This window comes from Dermochelys coriacea, chromosome 11 (assembly GCF_009764565.3).
Source record: "Dermochelys coriacea isolate rDerCor1 chromosome 11, rDerCor1.pri.v4, whole genome shotgun sequence".
Classification (NCBI taxonomy): domain Eukaryota; kingdom Metazoa; phylum Chordata; order Testudines; family Dermochelyidae; genus Dermochelys; species Dermochelys coriacea.
In genome coordinates, this window is record NC_050078.2 from 1,678,371 (window position 1) to 1,692,626 (window position 14,256).

Below are 14,256 nucleotides of genomic sequence, written 5' to 3' on the forward strand. Positions count from 1 at the left end.
ATTTCTGTCTCAGAAGGACCCTGCAGGTCCTTGTGTGTGAGCCAGTGAGGTCAGGAGTCAGCCCACAGCCACAAACCACCTAGCAAGTCTTGACTCGGAAACCATCTCAAGCTGCACGGATAGCCCAGAGCTGGAACTGATGTTTTTACAATTCCCACGAGCAATTCAGTTTCTAGCTACAGGCCCCTCCCTGCCCCACATGGTGCAGCAAGGCAGAGAGTGGACAGGGCTCCCCGCAGACACAGCCGGACCCCAGCCAGGCTCTACATCCACCAGGTCCCCAAAACACAGGCCCAGCATTTGCTTTGGAGTCCTGCATGTATTATTCCTGCAGACCTCTGTGTACGTGTGTTTCTGGGATCCGTGTGGACACAGAAAGCCATGGGTGGGTCTGAAATCTGATTCAAGGTGGTCTCTGCATGGAATTTCACAGCTGCTGCCCTGAGCTGGTGTAACAGGGCTTGTCCTTGCCAGGGCGCCCTTGTGTGGCCAACCACAGCAAGGCAGAAAGTTCCTGCCTCAGTTTTCCTAGGGCAGTCGGAGCTGCCCATCCTCCCTGCCACAGATCAGACCAATGGTCACCTCCCCCACCCAGGAAAGGAATGTTGTCCTTCCCAGAGTCGTGTTCAAGCCCTGCTTCTGGGCACAATTTATTTGTATCAGTGCAATCCTCAGACAATTCCCAAAGCCTCAAAGTAAAATGCAGCCGTTCCCCAACCCCATTCCAGGGGCTGCCTCCAGGCTGCTCCCTCGAGATCCCCCACCCGCTGCGTTCCCCAGTTCTTCTGCCCCCCTCCCTGGGCCAGCCACCTGTGAGTGGACAGGCCTCTTCCCCAGGGCCAGCGCTCCTATTCCAGGGCCTCTGCGTCTGGCAGTTCTCCTTGCTTGCTGCAACTCTTCTCCCGCAGCCTCAGCTTGGGCTCCCCGCAGTGCTCCACTCCCCAGGCCTCTTCACGGGCAAATTCTGCTGTTGCTGAGCAACTTCTCATGGGAACCTCCCTCTGGAGTCAAGCCTCTTTCTCCTGGCCAAGCCTGCCCTGACTGAGCTGGTTGTGACGGGTTCAGTCACAGAGACCCCCATGGGACTGTCAACTGATGGGCTGAAATGACCTCTGAGCCCTTTTTCCTTGCCAGCTTGGGACTCCAGAACCCTGCCTTGTTGAGCCAGACACACTAGCCTGCTGCAACCCAGACCCAGGTCTGGTCCATGCCCCCAAAGCTGCAGACTTTAACCAAAAACTGCTCAGCAGATCACATATCTCCAGCACCCAGACGCCCAGTTCCCAATGGGATCCAAACCCCAAATAAATCCATTTTACTCTGTATAAAGTTTATACGGGGTAAACTCATAAATTGTCCACCTTCTATAACACTGATAGAGAAATATGCCCAGCTGTTTGTTCTCCCAGTATTAATCACTTACTCTGGGTTAAATAATAAACAAAAGTGATGTTATTAAGTATAAAAAGTAGGATTTAAGTAGTTTCAAGTAATAACAGACAGAACAAAGTAAGTCACCAAGCAAAATAAAGCAAAACCATGTAAGTCTAAACCTAATACATTAAGAAACCGATTACAGATAAAATCTCACCCTCAGATGTTCCAATAAGCTTCTTTCACAGACTAGACTCCTTCCTAGTCTGGGTCCAGTCCTTTCCCCTGGTACAGTCCTTGCTAGTTCCAGCAGGGACCTTAGGTGTTAACTAGGGGTTTTCTCATGACTGGCAGCCCCCTTTGTTCTGTTCCACCCCTTTTATATCTTTGGCACAAGGTGGGGGTAATCTTTTGTCTCTCTGGATCCCCACCCCTCCTTCTAAATGGAAAAGCACCAGGTTTAAAATGGATTCCAGTGCCAGGTGACATGGTCACATGTCCTGTGAGACCCCTAGCCTCCATTTTTCCAGGCCTGACTCGCAGGCACTCAGTAAGGTTTGCAAGTAAACAGACCATTTACAACCAATTGTCCTAGTCAATGGGAGCCATCAAGCTTCCAAACCACCATTAATGGCCCACACTTTGCATAATTACAATAGGATCTCAGAGTTATACTTTATATTTCTCGCTTCAGATACAAGAATGATACATCCATACAAACAGGAGGAATATGTTCAGTAGATTATAAGCTCTGTAATGATACCTTACAAGAGACCTTTTGCATAAAGCATATTCCAGTTACAACATATTCACAGGTTTCAGAGTAGCAGCCGTGTTAGTCTGTATTTGCAAAAAGAAAAGGAGTACTTGTGGCACCTTAGAGACTAACAAATTTATTAGAGCATAAGCTTTCGTGAGCTACAGCTCACTTCATCGGATGCATTTGGTGGAAAAAACAGAGGAGAGATTTATATACACACACACAGAGAACATGAAGTGAGCTGTAGCTCACGAAAGCTTATGCTCTAATAAATTTGTTAGTCTCTAAGGTGCCACAAGTACTCCTTTTCTTTTTGTGAACATATTCACACTATCAGCATATTTCCATAAAACACATGGGGTGCAACATCACACTGGTGTCTCCCTTTGCCTCGGGGCCTTGGTGCGGGCCGTCTGCTCAGCTCTGGCCGGTTCTCTCCCACAGCTCCCATCAGGTCTCTTCCCACCAGCTCCCAACTCCGGCTGTCTCCACGCGCTCTCACCAGCACCTTCTTAATTGCTGCCTGGCTCTTTACAGAGGCCCCCTATCAGGCTCCGTTGAAAGGCAGCTAACTAGTCCCTGGTGAACTGGGCCCATTCCTTCTTACAGGGACCAGTGACCCTGGGACAACAGGTGATTTGGGGGTGGGAGTGGATATTGGTGTGTGGAGGGGGTAGGCCCTTTGATCCCTGCTGTTTTGGGGAGGGGAAGATCTCTGCAAAGGTGTGATCCAGGAGTGTGATGTTTAACATAGTCTCCTGGCTGGCCCAGTCCTCTCTTCTCAGGAGCCATCCCTTGGCTCTGACAGGCTTTCTCGCTATTGCTCTGGGCTCAGCCTTCTGGTTTGGGGAGGTGGGTTGAGCGGGGCACAAGGGGGTAGCTCTGGCAGCATCTGGAGCTCTCGGACTCCTTGGCCTGGCCTGGCTGTGGGACAGTAGCTGCTGGTGGCACTGGTTAGTGATTTCCCCTGCCTATGGATGAGAATCGAGTTTCCTTGCCGGCTCTTGTTTGGCCCATAAATTGTCTTCGATAGCACTGAGCCCCAGTACTGTTTGCATGCCCTTCCCCAGAGTGGGCAGCTGGAGTCCCCTTCATAGCTCTAGCCATTCTTTGGGACAGTCCCCTTGGATACCCCAGTCTGCCTCGTCACCCCGGTGAGCGTGTCTCTGTGATAGCTCGTCCCTCACACCACAAATCGCAGCAACATTCTGGCTGCGCCCAGTCCCAAAGGATCAGTCACTTACACCAGGCCAGTTGCTCTTTAGATCTCGCACCAAAGTGAGCGCTTGTAGCCAAGCCTGTAATAAGCTATACCAAGATTTATTAAATAGAAAAAGGAGACGAGAGGTTAAAGCAGGTAAACATATATATGCAAATGAGTTACAATCTTAATTTCAAAAAGTAATAGAAGCTTTGGTAATAAGCAAGCTCTATATCATAGAATCGTAGGACTGGAAGGGACCTCGCAAGGTCGTCTAGTCCAGTCCCCTGCACTCATGGCAGGACTAGGTATTACCTTAGACTGTCCCTGACAGGGGTGTGTCTATCCTGCTCTTAACAGTCTCCAGTGATGGAGATTCCACAACCTCCCTGGGCAATTTATTCCAGTGCTTAACCACCCTGAGAGGAAGTTTTTCCTAATGTCCAACCGAAACCTCCCTTGCTGCAATTTAAGCCCATTGCTGCTTGTCCTGTCCTCAGAGGTTAACGAGAACAATTCTGCTCCCTCCTCCTTGTAACAAGCTTTTATGTACTTGAAAACTGTTCTCATGTCCCCCCCTCAGTCTCCTCTTCTCCAGACTAAACAACCCAATCTTCCCTCATAGGTCATGTTTTCTAGACCTTTCATCATTTTTGTTGCTCTTCTCTGAACTTTCTCCAATTTGTCCACATCCTTCCTGAAATGTGGTGCCCAGAACTGGACACAATACTCCACTTGAGGCCTAATCAGCACAGAGCAGAGCGGAAGAATTACTGCCCGTGTCTTGCTTACAACACTCCTGCTAATGCATCCCAGAGTGATGTTTGCTTTTTTTGCAACAGAGTTACACTGTTGACTCGTATTTAATTTGTGATCCACTACCACCCCCAGATCCCTTTCCACAGTGCTCCTTCCTAGGCAGTCATTGCCCGTTGTGTATGTTTGCAACTGATTGTTCCTTCTTAAGCGGAGTACTTTGCATTTGTCCATATTGAATTTCATTCTGTTTACTTCAGATCATTTCTCCAGTTTGTCCAGATCATTTTGAATTTTAATCCTATCCTCCAAAACACTTGAACCTCTCTCAGCTTGCTATCAGCCGCAAACTATAAGTGTACTTTCTAAATCATTGATGAAGATAGGGAACAGAACTGGACCCAGAACTGATCCCTGCGAGACCCCACTCATTATGCCCTTCCAGCCTGACTGTGAACACTGATAACTACTTTCTCGGAATGGTTTTCCAACCAGTTATGCACCCACCTTATAGTACAGGTTGCATTTCCCTAGTTTGTTTATTAGAAGGTCACACAAGACAGTATCAAAAGCCTTACTAAAATCAAGATAAACCACGTCTACCATTTCCCCCTAGCCACAAGGCTTGTTACCCTGTCAAGTTTCAGAGTAGCAGCCGTGTTAGTCTGTATTCGCAAAAAGAAAAGGAGTACTTGTGGCACCTTAGAGACTAACAAATTTATTAGAGCATAAGCTTTCGTGAGCTACAGCTCACTTCATCGGATGCATTCAGTAGAAAATACAGTGGGGAGATTTATATACACACACAGAGAACATGAAACAATGGGTTTTATCATATACACTGTAAGGAGAGATCACTTAAGATGAGCTATTACCAGCAGGTGTGGGGAGGGGGGCAAGGAAGAAAACCTTTTGTGGTGATAATCAAGGTGGGCCATTTCCAGCAGTTGATAAGAACGTCTGAGAAACAGTGGGGCGGGGGGAATAAAATGGGGAAATATTTTACTTTGTGTAATGACCCATCCACTCCCAGTCTCTATTCAAGCCTAAGTTAATTGTATCCAGTTTGCAAATTAATTCCAATTCAGCAGTCTCTCGTGGGAGTCTGTTTTTGAAGTTTTTTTGTTGAAGGATAGCCACTCTCAGGTCTGTAATCGAGTGACCAAAGAGATTGAAGTGTTCTCCAACTGGTTTTTGAATGTTATAATTCTTGACGTCTGATTTGTGTCCATTCATTCTTTTACGTAGAGACTGTCCAGTTTGGCCAATGTACATGGCAGAGGGGCATTGCTGGCACATGATGGCATATATCACATTGGTAGATGCGCAGGTGAACGAGCCTCTGATAGTGTGGCTGATGTGATTAGGCCCTATGATGGTGTCCCCTGAATAGATATGTGGACAGAGTTGGCAACGGGCTTTGTTGCAAGGATAGGTTCCTGGGATAGTGGTTCTGTTGTGTGGTGTGTGGTTGCTGGTGAGTATTTGCTTCAGGTTGGGGGGCTGTCTGTAAGCAAGGACTGGCCTGTCTCCCAAGATCTGTGAGAAAGATGTGTCATCCTTCAGGATAGGTTGTAGATCCTTGATGATGCGTTGGAGAGGTTTTAGTTGGGGGCTGAAGGTGATGGCTAGTGGCCTTCTGTTATTTTCTTTGTTGGGCCTGTCCTGTAGTAGGTGACTTCTGGGTACTCTTCTGGCTCTGTCAATCTGTTTCTTCACTTCAGGAGGTGGGTATTGTAGTTGTAAGAATGCTTGATAGAGATCTTGTAGGTGTTTGTCTCTGTCTGAGGGGTTGGAGCAAATGCGGTTATATCGTAGCGCTTGGCTGTAGACAATGGATCATGTGGTGTGATCTGGGTGAAAGCTGGAGGCATGTAGGTAGGAATAGCGGTCAGTAGGTTTCCGATATAGGGTGGTGTTTATGTGACCATCGCATATTAGCACCGTAGTGTCCAGGAAGTGGATCTCTTGTGTGGACTGGTCCAGGCTGAGGTTGATGGTGGGGTGGAAATTGTTGAAATCATGGTGAAATTCCTCAAGGGCTTCTTTTCCATGGGTCCAGATGATGAAGATGTCATCAATGTAGCACAAGTAGAGTAGGGGCATTAGGGGACGAGAGCTGAGGAAGCGTTGTTCTAAGTCAGCCATAAAATGTTGGCATACTGTGGGGCCATGCGGGTACCCGTCGCAGTGCCGCCGATTTGAAGGTATACATTGTCCCCAAATGTGAAATAGTTGTGGGTGAGGACAAAGTCACAAAGTTCAGCCACCAGGTTTGCCGTGACACTATCGGGGATACTGTTCCTGACGGCTTGTAGTCCATCTTTGTGTGGAATGTTGGTGTAGAGGCTTCTACATCCATAGTGGCCGGGATGGTGTTTTCAGGAAGATCACCGATGGATTGTAGTTTCCTCAGGAAGTCAGTGGTGTCTCGAAGATAGCTGGGAGTGCTGGTAGCGTAGGGCCTGAGGAGGGAGTCTACATAGCCAAACAATCTTGCTGTCAGGGTGCCAATGCCTGAGATGACAGGGCGTCCAGGATTTCCAGGTTTATGAATCTTGGGTAGCAGATAGAATACCGCAGGTCGGTGTTCCAGGGGTGTGTCTGTGTGGATTTGTTCTTGTGCTTTTTCAGAGAGTTTCTTGAGCAAATGGTGTAGTTTCTTTTGGTAACCCTCAGTGGGATGAGAGAGTAATGGCTTGTAGAAAGGGTGTAGGAAGCTGCCTAGTAGCAAGCAAGCTATTAGGCGACTGTTACTTATCACCTCATTATCTTCTTCACGTTTGCAAATTGATTGCTTAATGATTTGCTCCATTATCTTTCCCAGTACAGAAGTTAGACTGACTGGTCTGTAATTCCCTGGGCTGTCCTTATTTCCCTTTTTATAGATAGGCACTAGATTTGCCCTTTTCCAGACCTCTGGATCTCTCCCATCTTCCATGACTTTTAGAAGATAATTGCTAATGGCTCAGATATGTCCTCAGTCAACATCTGGAGTATTCTAGGATATATTTCATTATATGTCCTTTAGGACTAACCAGTGCTAAACACTGGGGATCTCTTACTTATGCCTAGTAAACTTTGCACCTGAGAGTCCAAGAAGCACAGAGATACAGTTCCTTCTTGTTAGGGGTTTTTATTCCTGTTCTCCCCTATGTCCAGAGCTTCAACATCAGCTGGTGGGAGGAATCCACTTGCAAGACTTATCTTCACAAGGGGGATGGGGGGCAAAACCAGCAATGTCTTTTGTCCTCTTTTTCGTCTCACAATAGCCGTATGAACTTGGACTTTTCCTCTTGGCCAGGACATAATACCTTCAGCTGGAGACCAGCACTTCGCACTAGTTAATGTCTCTCTCCTGCCTGGTGATTTACAGAGTCACAGAGACTCTCATTACAAATGCTCAAATATTACCATGCAACACAGCACACTGCTGTTATAACTGAGATTAATGCTGGAAGCCACTCACAAGCATTCAATTAAGTCTAAACACTAAACATGTTTTTATAATTCTAATGAAGATTTGAATAGTGCTAACACAGGGTAGCCAGGCTAGTCCTAGCTATGTATCTCAGGGTTCAGTTGAGACATGTGGACCTTGGCATGAGCTGGCCCCTGGTCTGCCAGAGTCACGAAGATCTGAGTTCAAGTCCTGCTTTTGCTGAGTTTCCTGTTAGCCCTGGTGTATGACACAGTCTGATCTCTCTAGGTTCTTACATGACACCTGGCATCTGGGCACCTAGGAGTCAACCCAGTGCAACTTTATAACGTTCAGTTAATGCAACATCCATAAATTCCCACCTGACACATCATTAACTCAGTGGCTTAGCCCCAGTTAATTGACTCCTGTTTGTAAAGAGCGCTGACAATGGAAAGTGCTGCCTAAGGGCTGCACACTGTTATTAGCCCAGGGAGGTTCCTTCCTGGTACCTTTGACTTCAGTTCCCATGCCAACAATTCCCCTGTTTTGCTGCTTTGTCCGTATACTTCTCATAGGCATGTGAATTTTGAGCAAGCACTTCAGGGTCGCCTGCATCAGTGCAGGCGGGCAGAGGAGGGGTGTCCCTGTGCAGAGCCTATGAAATTCCTCCCTTTTTGGACCCATCTATCCATGAGATCCAGGTCACATCCATGTTTCAGTTCCTTTAACACCTCCCAACCTCCTCCTCCCCTTCCTGGCTACTATCTGCTTCCTCAATACACTTCTTGAGATGATTGCTCTGCAGATGTCAGTCCATGAATAAACTGACAGCTTTAACCCTTAGAACCCTGGCACTTTGCAGCCGGCTGGCCCAAGGAGGTCTCAGTGTTTGGGGTGTGTGGCACTGCGGGTGGCAAAAGGTTAACAGACCCTCCGCTTATTTCAGGTGTTTTCTTGCCTGGAGATAGCAAAGGTTGATCCTCTTGTAGAACCAAAAGGGGCAAATTCCATGTGTGTCGGTTTGTTTTCATCCAAGCCTCTGCCCCCAATTTCACTATCAGCCACTGGGAGATGTGGGGCGGGTGGGTAGCAGCTGTGCTTTGCAGACTCCTACAGAGATCCATTTCCGCCTGCATATTAAGGGGGCTTCTTCTGGAAAGGAGGGCATGGTGTATTCCTTGTAATATTACTGGGAGCCACAGGCGGTTCTGTTATAGATACTCTTACAAGTTTCATTTACCTGACTGTACAGACAGATCTGGAGAAATGTTTGTTGTTAGCTGTGGTGCAGTTCTAAGTGGTTCCCTGCCTGAGTCTCGGGGCTGGGTGTGGAAAGAGCTCCTAGCTACACTCCCGTGAACAAGCCACTAATAACACTCGGTGCCAAAGCTTTACATCCTGATTCAGTGCGATGCAGTGCTCCATAAAGAGCAGTGGTATCTCAATGTGCATCAGGTTTCGATTTTACAGGGGTGTCCTGTCTATAGTAGGGTTTAAAACATGAAATCACCACCTTCTGGTGACACTTTCCGTCAGCTTGTGTGGTGAAGGCCGGTGAGGTCAATGGGTGATCTGTTGGAAGTCCTCGGGGGAGTGCAGTGACTGACAGCTGCATGGGATACAGTGACAGACCTGTAAAGCACCCTGCATCCCAAAAGGCCCAAAGTGCTTTACAAACCATATGAATCAACTCCCTTACTCCCGGAGGGCAGCCTGTTGGGCAGTGCTCAGTACCCTGGCAGAGGAGTGGCGGACAGGAAGTGAGCAGAATGCCTCACTCAGGGGGTTCTAGGGAAGTGGAATAGGATGACCAGAGCTGGAGTGGGGCCAGGACTCTGGGGTTAACACCCCGGCTCTCACAACGAGCATCTCTGGATCGTTAGTGACCTGTTATTAAACCTCAACATTACAGCTCTGAGGCAGAGGGAAGAGCATCACTGACCTCACTTTCTACAGCCCCCTGGGACTCCCATCCTGGCTCAGCCCCCCTGGCTTAGCTTATGGGACCAGAGAAGGTCAATGTTCAAGGTGCCGTGGGCACAGGATAGATGTGAGATGCACCTGCTAAAACGGAGCTAAAGTGTGTGACTGACTCTGAGCCGCCTGGTGGAGAAGTGCTGGAAGCAGGCAATGAATAGTATTCAGTATTCCTGGTTATGAAGGGTGGTGCAAACTCTCCTGGCAGAGTCGCTGGCTCCGAGGCCCTGGGGCAGATCTCTGGGTGTCAGACTTTCAGTGGTGAGTAGCACCCTGCAATCTCACAGTGTTAAATCCACTTGATGCTCCGGCACTGTGGATTTGCTCCCTTTTCCAATGGGCATTTCAGCGTCTCTGATTGGGAAGCTAAAAGCTGATCCGGAGATCCTACCCACCCGCCCGCCTTGTTCGCTGCCACCCTGCCCCTTGTGCCGTCATTGCACCAGTGCAATGGACCGCGGGCCTGCATTTGCAGCGTGGCACGTGTGCCTTGCACGGGTGGGGATCAGCCCCACACGGCCTCTCCAGCACGGGCATGCTGCCAGCGTTGCAGGCTGATAATGCTCACTAGCTCTCTCTGCTTGGGGGGAGTCTGCCTCAGCTTTGCATTTCCAGCCCCCCGCCTCGCTCTTCCCGGAGCTGTCTCCAAGCGCTGTGACACGCCCAGGGACCAGGCTGCAGCCTGACCCGCAGCAGTCTCTCCTGTCACCCCTCCATCTCCTGCTCAGCACTTCACACCCCGCCAGGGCCCTGCTGGTTTCGATAGCTGCTGCTCTCCTAAAGAAGGGCCGTAAAAGTGGAGACTTTACAAAGAGACAATAAAGAGGGCTGAGTGGAGATGAAGGGGGAATCAAACAGTGCGTGCCCTGTCCCTGCCATGCAGGGAGACGAGCGGCGCTGGGTTCTCAAAGACTCTTTTGTTCCTCTCCCTCCTGATTCAGCATGGCCCTGCGATAAAGGGTGATTAGCGAGATAGCAGGCCCTGGGCCCTGCTCCGTGGGCTGCTGCCCTTATCGTAGACTTTGGCAGCTGTGGGTAATCAAATACACTTCACGTTAATTAAGAAGTTTTCATTTCACTAACGGAATCGATTTTAATCACCAAACGAGCCCTGATAACGACACTGCCAGTTTAATATCAGCTGGGCAATAAAACCATTATTGGACGACCAGGCGATGACAGCGACACTTAGCGCTCCGCACCCCCTGTTGTGCCCTGGGGCCGGGGGGCACTGCATCGCCAGCCTGCGCCGGGGTCCTCTGGGGAGCCCTGCTGGCTCTTGGGGGCTGGGATGTGGCCACGCAGGGGCTCCGTGGGGAGCAGCATTGGCTACCAGGGAGAGGCCTCATTTCCCAGGTGTTCACACACGCGCTGCTCAGTTTCTGCACCTCCGAAGGGAGAGCGTCCCCTACTGAACCACCACGTCCTCCGGCACATGGGCTGGCCAGTGGGGCCTGACCCCCAGGGCTGGCCCTGCTCAGCCCGGGAGAGCCCCACCCAAGCTGGTTTGGGTGCAGACAGTCTTGGCAGCAGAATCCCAGCTGGGAAGAGGCCAGTTTGCTGGGCCAGGGGCCCCATCATGGTCTGGCCTCGCGTGACTTCCCCTTTCTGTGCCCCTCGGCGTGTCTGCGATGAAGCGACCCTCAGTTCCCACATGCTACGAATTCTCCTCCCCACGGGCGGCGGGCACAATAGGCCAGGGGAGGCCAAGTGTGGCCCCGCCCACACTTCTCCCTGTGGCCCCGCCCACACGGCTCCTCTTCCCATCCCCACTCCACCTCTTCCCCGTGCCCCCCACCTCTTCGCCTCCCCCCCACGACCTCCCACTCGCTGCTTGTGCCTCTTCACCCCCGGAGAGGCAGAGAGGTGCAGGCGGTAGGCAAGGGGGCCCCTCTGGGGAGGGGGCTGAGTGGGAGCGGGGCCTGGGGTGGAGCATGGGCGGGGGCAGGGCAGGGGGCGGGGCCATGGCTCAGGCACTGGTGGCTCCTCCCACTTCTAGGGAACTTCCAGCTTTCAGGCCCAGCCTCCCCGCGCCTGTAGTGATGTCCCGCACCCAGGCCCTCCCGCCACCTGCACTGTCCCTCCGCCCTGGACACTTCTTCCATCTTCAGGAAGCGCCTGCCCCCCTCTTGCTCTCACCCCCCACTCAAAGGGGCGTCAGGCTTCCCTCGCCCATCCCCTCCAGCCAGCCACCCTCTCCCCCGAGTGCCCACCCGTCAGCTTAGCAGGGGCGTCCCGTCTGCCCCATCCTCCCGCCTCGCCTAACCCTGGGTCACCTGAGCGAATTGCCCCCTGGCTCAGCCTTGTCTTCGTGGAACACGGCTCCCGAATTCCTGCTGCCCAGCCCCACCTCGTCCCCCGCGCCCTTTCCCCAGCAGCCCCGTCTGCTCCCCCGCTGCCACGTCTAGCCATGGCCCTTAGCTAGCGCCCGCTGCTGGGGGGGCTGAGTACCTCCCACTCTTTAGCGGCTGCCCCCTCGGGTGCCACCCTGCAGGGCAGAGCAGCGTGAGCATCTGACTGAGCCTTGCCCAAGGACAGGTTCGGTAAAGCAGGGACTTGACCCTGGGTCTAGGTGCTCAGCACTGGGAGGGGCAGACGCCTGGCCCCAGCCCTCCTTCCCCGCCCGCTGACCTGTGCCCGCTCGTTGCATTTCAGCTGCTCCACAGTCCGGCTTGATGGGCAAATGCCGCCGGCCCCGCACGGCCTTCACCAGCCAGCAGCTGCTGGAGCTCGAGAACCAGTTCAAGCTCAACAAGTATCTATCCCGGCCCAAGCGCTTCGAGGTGGCCACGTCGCTGATGCTGACTGAGACACAGGTACCGTCCCTGTGGGAGGGTTTGGTGGGGGATGGGAAAAGGGGGTAGGTGGCGGGGGGGAGTTGCCCACTGGCCTCCCTCTGCACCTGTGGGCGAGGGGCAGGGCCGATGGGTCCTGGGCTCCCGTCCTGCAATGGTGACCCCAGAAGATTTGCCTCTTTTACTAGCACAGCGGCTCCATCCAGAAACCAGTCAGCCAGCGGCAGGGCCCGTCCCCACGCTGTCCTCCGGGGCTACTGGTCTGGCGCCCTGGGGGTGTGTGTGTGCGCGCGCATGTGTTTATGCACTGTTCTGGGACCCTGGGCTGATTCTAGCCCCTCTAGTCTGTGTGTGTGTGTGTATGTCCCCTAACAAAATGCTATATCCCTAAGACTCAGCTCCTGGGGGCCCCTCCAAACCCCAACCTCCAGGGCAGCCGCACTCCTCATGTTCTAGCGCTGGGGCTACTGGAATCCCACCCTGTGACCCTGATTCTCCGCGACACCGTGTCTGTGCTTGGAGTGGGCATTGGGGGCTGGTAGTTAAGGTAGCTTTAACCTTTCTGCTCCCTGTATTCTAGGGCAGTGTGGGCATCTGTCCAGCCCCCAGTGTAAGTTAGAGCAGCCTCAGAGCTGCTCTAAATGTCTCCCCAGTGCCCGGTGGACCTAGGAGGCAAAGGGCAGCTGTAGCACAGAGCACTCTGGCCATGCCCTTGATCCACTCCGTATACTGGGGGCTGGGAGCGGGGCAGTTATAAACCCTTTATACCAGCTCCACACCGGCTGTGGGAGGTTTTCTGGTGTGTGTGTGTGTGGATCCTCAGGGGGCTGTCTGTGCCTACTCCGGAGCCCCTTTACACTCCCAGAAAGGCGTAACTCAGGATCCGACCCAGCAGCCTCATCCCAGGAAGAGAGCACCTGATGGGGAGGGCGCCCACGCAGCCATGTGGAAATAGGTATTTCAGATCCTTCCCTGCCATCAATTGTGTGACTCCCCCCTGCCCTGGTCTCTTGGCACTTGACTGAAGAGGGCCCCGGGGCAGGGGGAAGGTGATTTGGCCTCAGGACAGTCACCCCCTGCTTCCCCTCCTTCAGCCAGAGAGCTGTGGGCTCTGGGCTCAGCTCCTCAGTTAGGCAGGGCGGGGTCAAGTCAGTGCTTGGCTGGGAGTGCTGCAGCAAATGGTGGCAATGAATGGGTACAGGCTGCTCTTGGGGTGGACCCCAGAGTGGGGTGCTGTACTGCAGGGATTGGGCGGGGTTATCCCTGGAGGGGGTGATCTCCAGGGCCGGTGACCAAGGAGGGGGTGATCTCCAGGGCCGGTGACCAGGGAGGGGGTGATCTCTAGGGCAGGTGATCCAGGAGGGGTGATCTGCAGGGTGGGTATCTCCAGGGCGGGTGACCAGGGAGGGGGTGATCTATTAATTTGTTCAGCTCCTTGGGGTAGGAACTCTCTCACCGGGTGTCAGTCAGCGCCTGGCCCAGCAGGGCCCGGGTCTGCGTTCGTGGCAGTATAACGTGTCTCAGTGATAAATAACGAAGCGTGTGCCGTGCCCCGTCCGGGGGCTGGTGGTGTGTCAGTGCTGGGAGAGGCTGCCCCCGGGGGCGAGGCTGGGGAAGCCCTATAGTCACCCTCCTGTCGGTCTTCTGTAGGTGAAGATCTGGTTCCAGAACCGCAGGATGAAGTGGAAACGCAGCCGGAAAGCCAAAGAGCAGGTGGCCCAAGCCGAGGCCGAGAAGCAAAGAGGGATCAGCAAAGCTGCCGAGAAGCTGATGCCCAGCGAGCCGCAGAGGCAGGAGGAGGGCCCTGGATTCAACAGGCACGGTGCCAGCATGGAGCTCCTGCACTGCCACGCCGCAGAGCTCGGCTACAGCCCGGGATCCTCGTGCTCCGGGGAGGAAGAGGAGCACTTCAGCTCCACGGACAGGAAGATTGGCTCAGCGTTATGAAAGGCAGCCCTGGGCGATCACCCCA

The 14,256-nt window shown here is 52.6% G+C and overlaps 1 protein-coding gene across 1 annotated transcript in view; it reads left to right on the top strand.

Annotated features, from left to right (window-relative positions):
* LOC119863676 (motor neuron and pancreas homeobox protein 1-like) overlaps positions 1-14,256 on the top strand; it is a 32,321-nt gene extending 18,065 nt beyond the window's left edge. The window contains exons 2-3 of the mRNA XM_038422428.2: positions 12,145-12,305; positions 13,935-14,256. Coding sequence (XP_038278356.1) covers positions 12,145-12,305; positions 13,935-14,231 — 458 coding nt within the window. The 3' untranslated portion in view covers positions 14,232-14,256. The remainder of the gene's footprint in view (positions 1-12,144; positions 12,306-13,934) is intronic.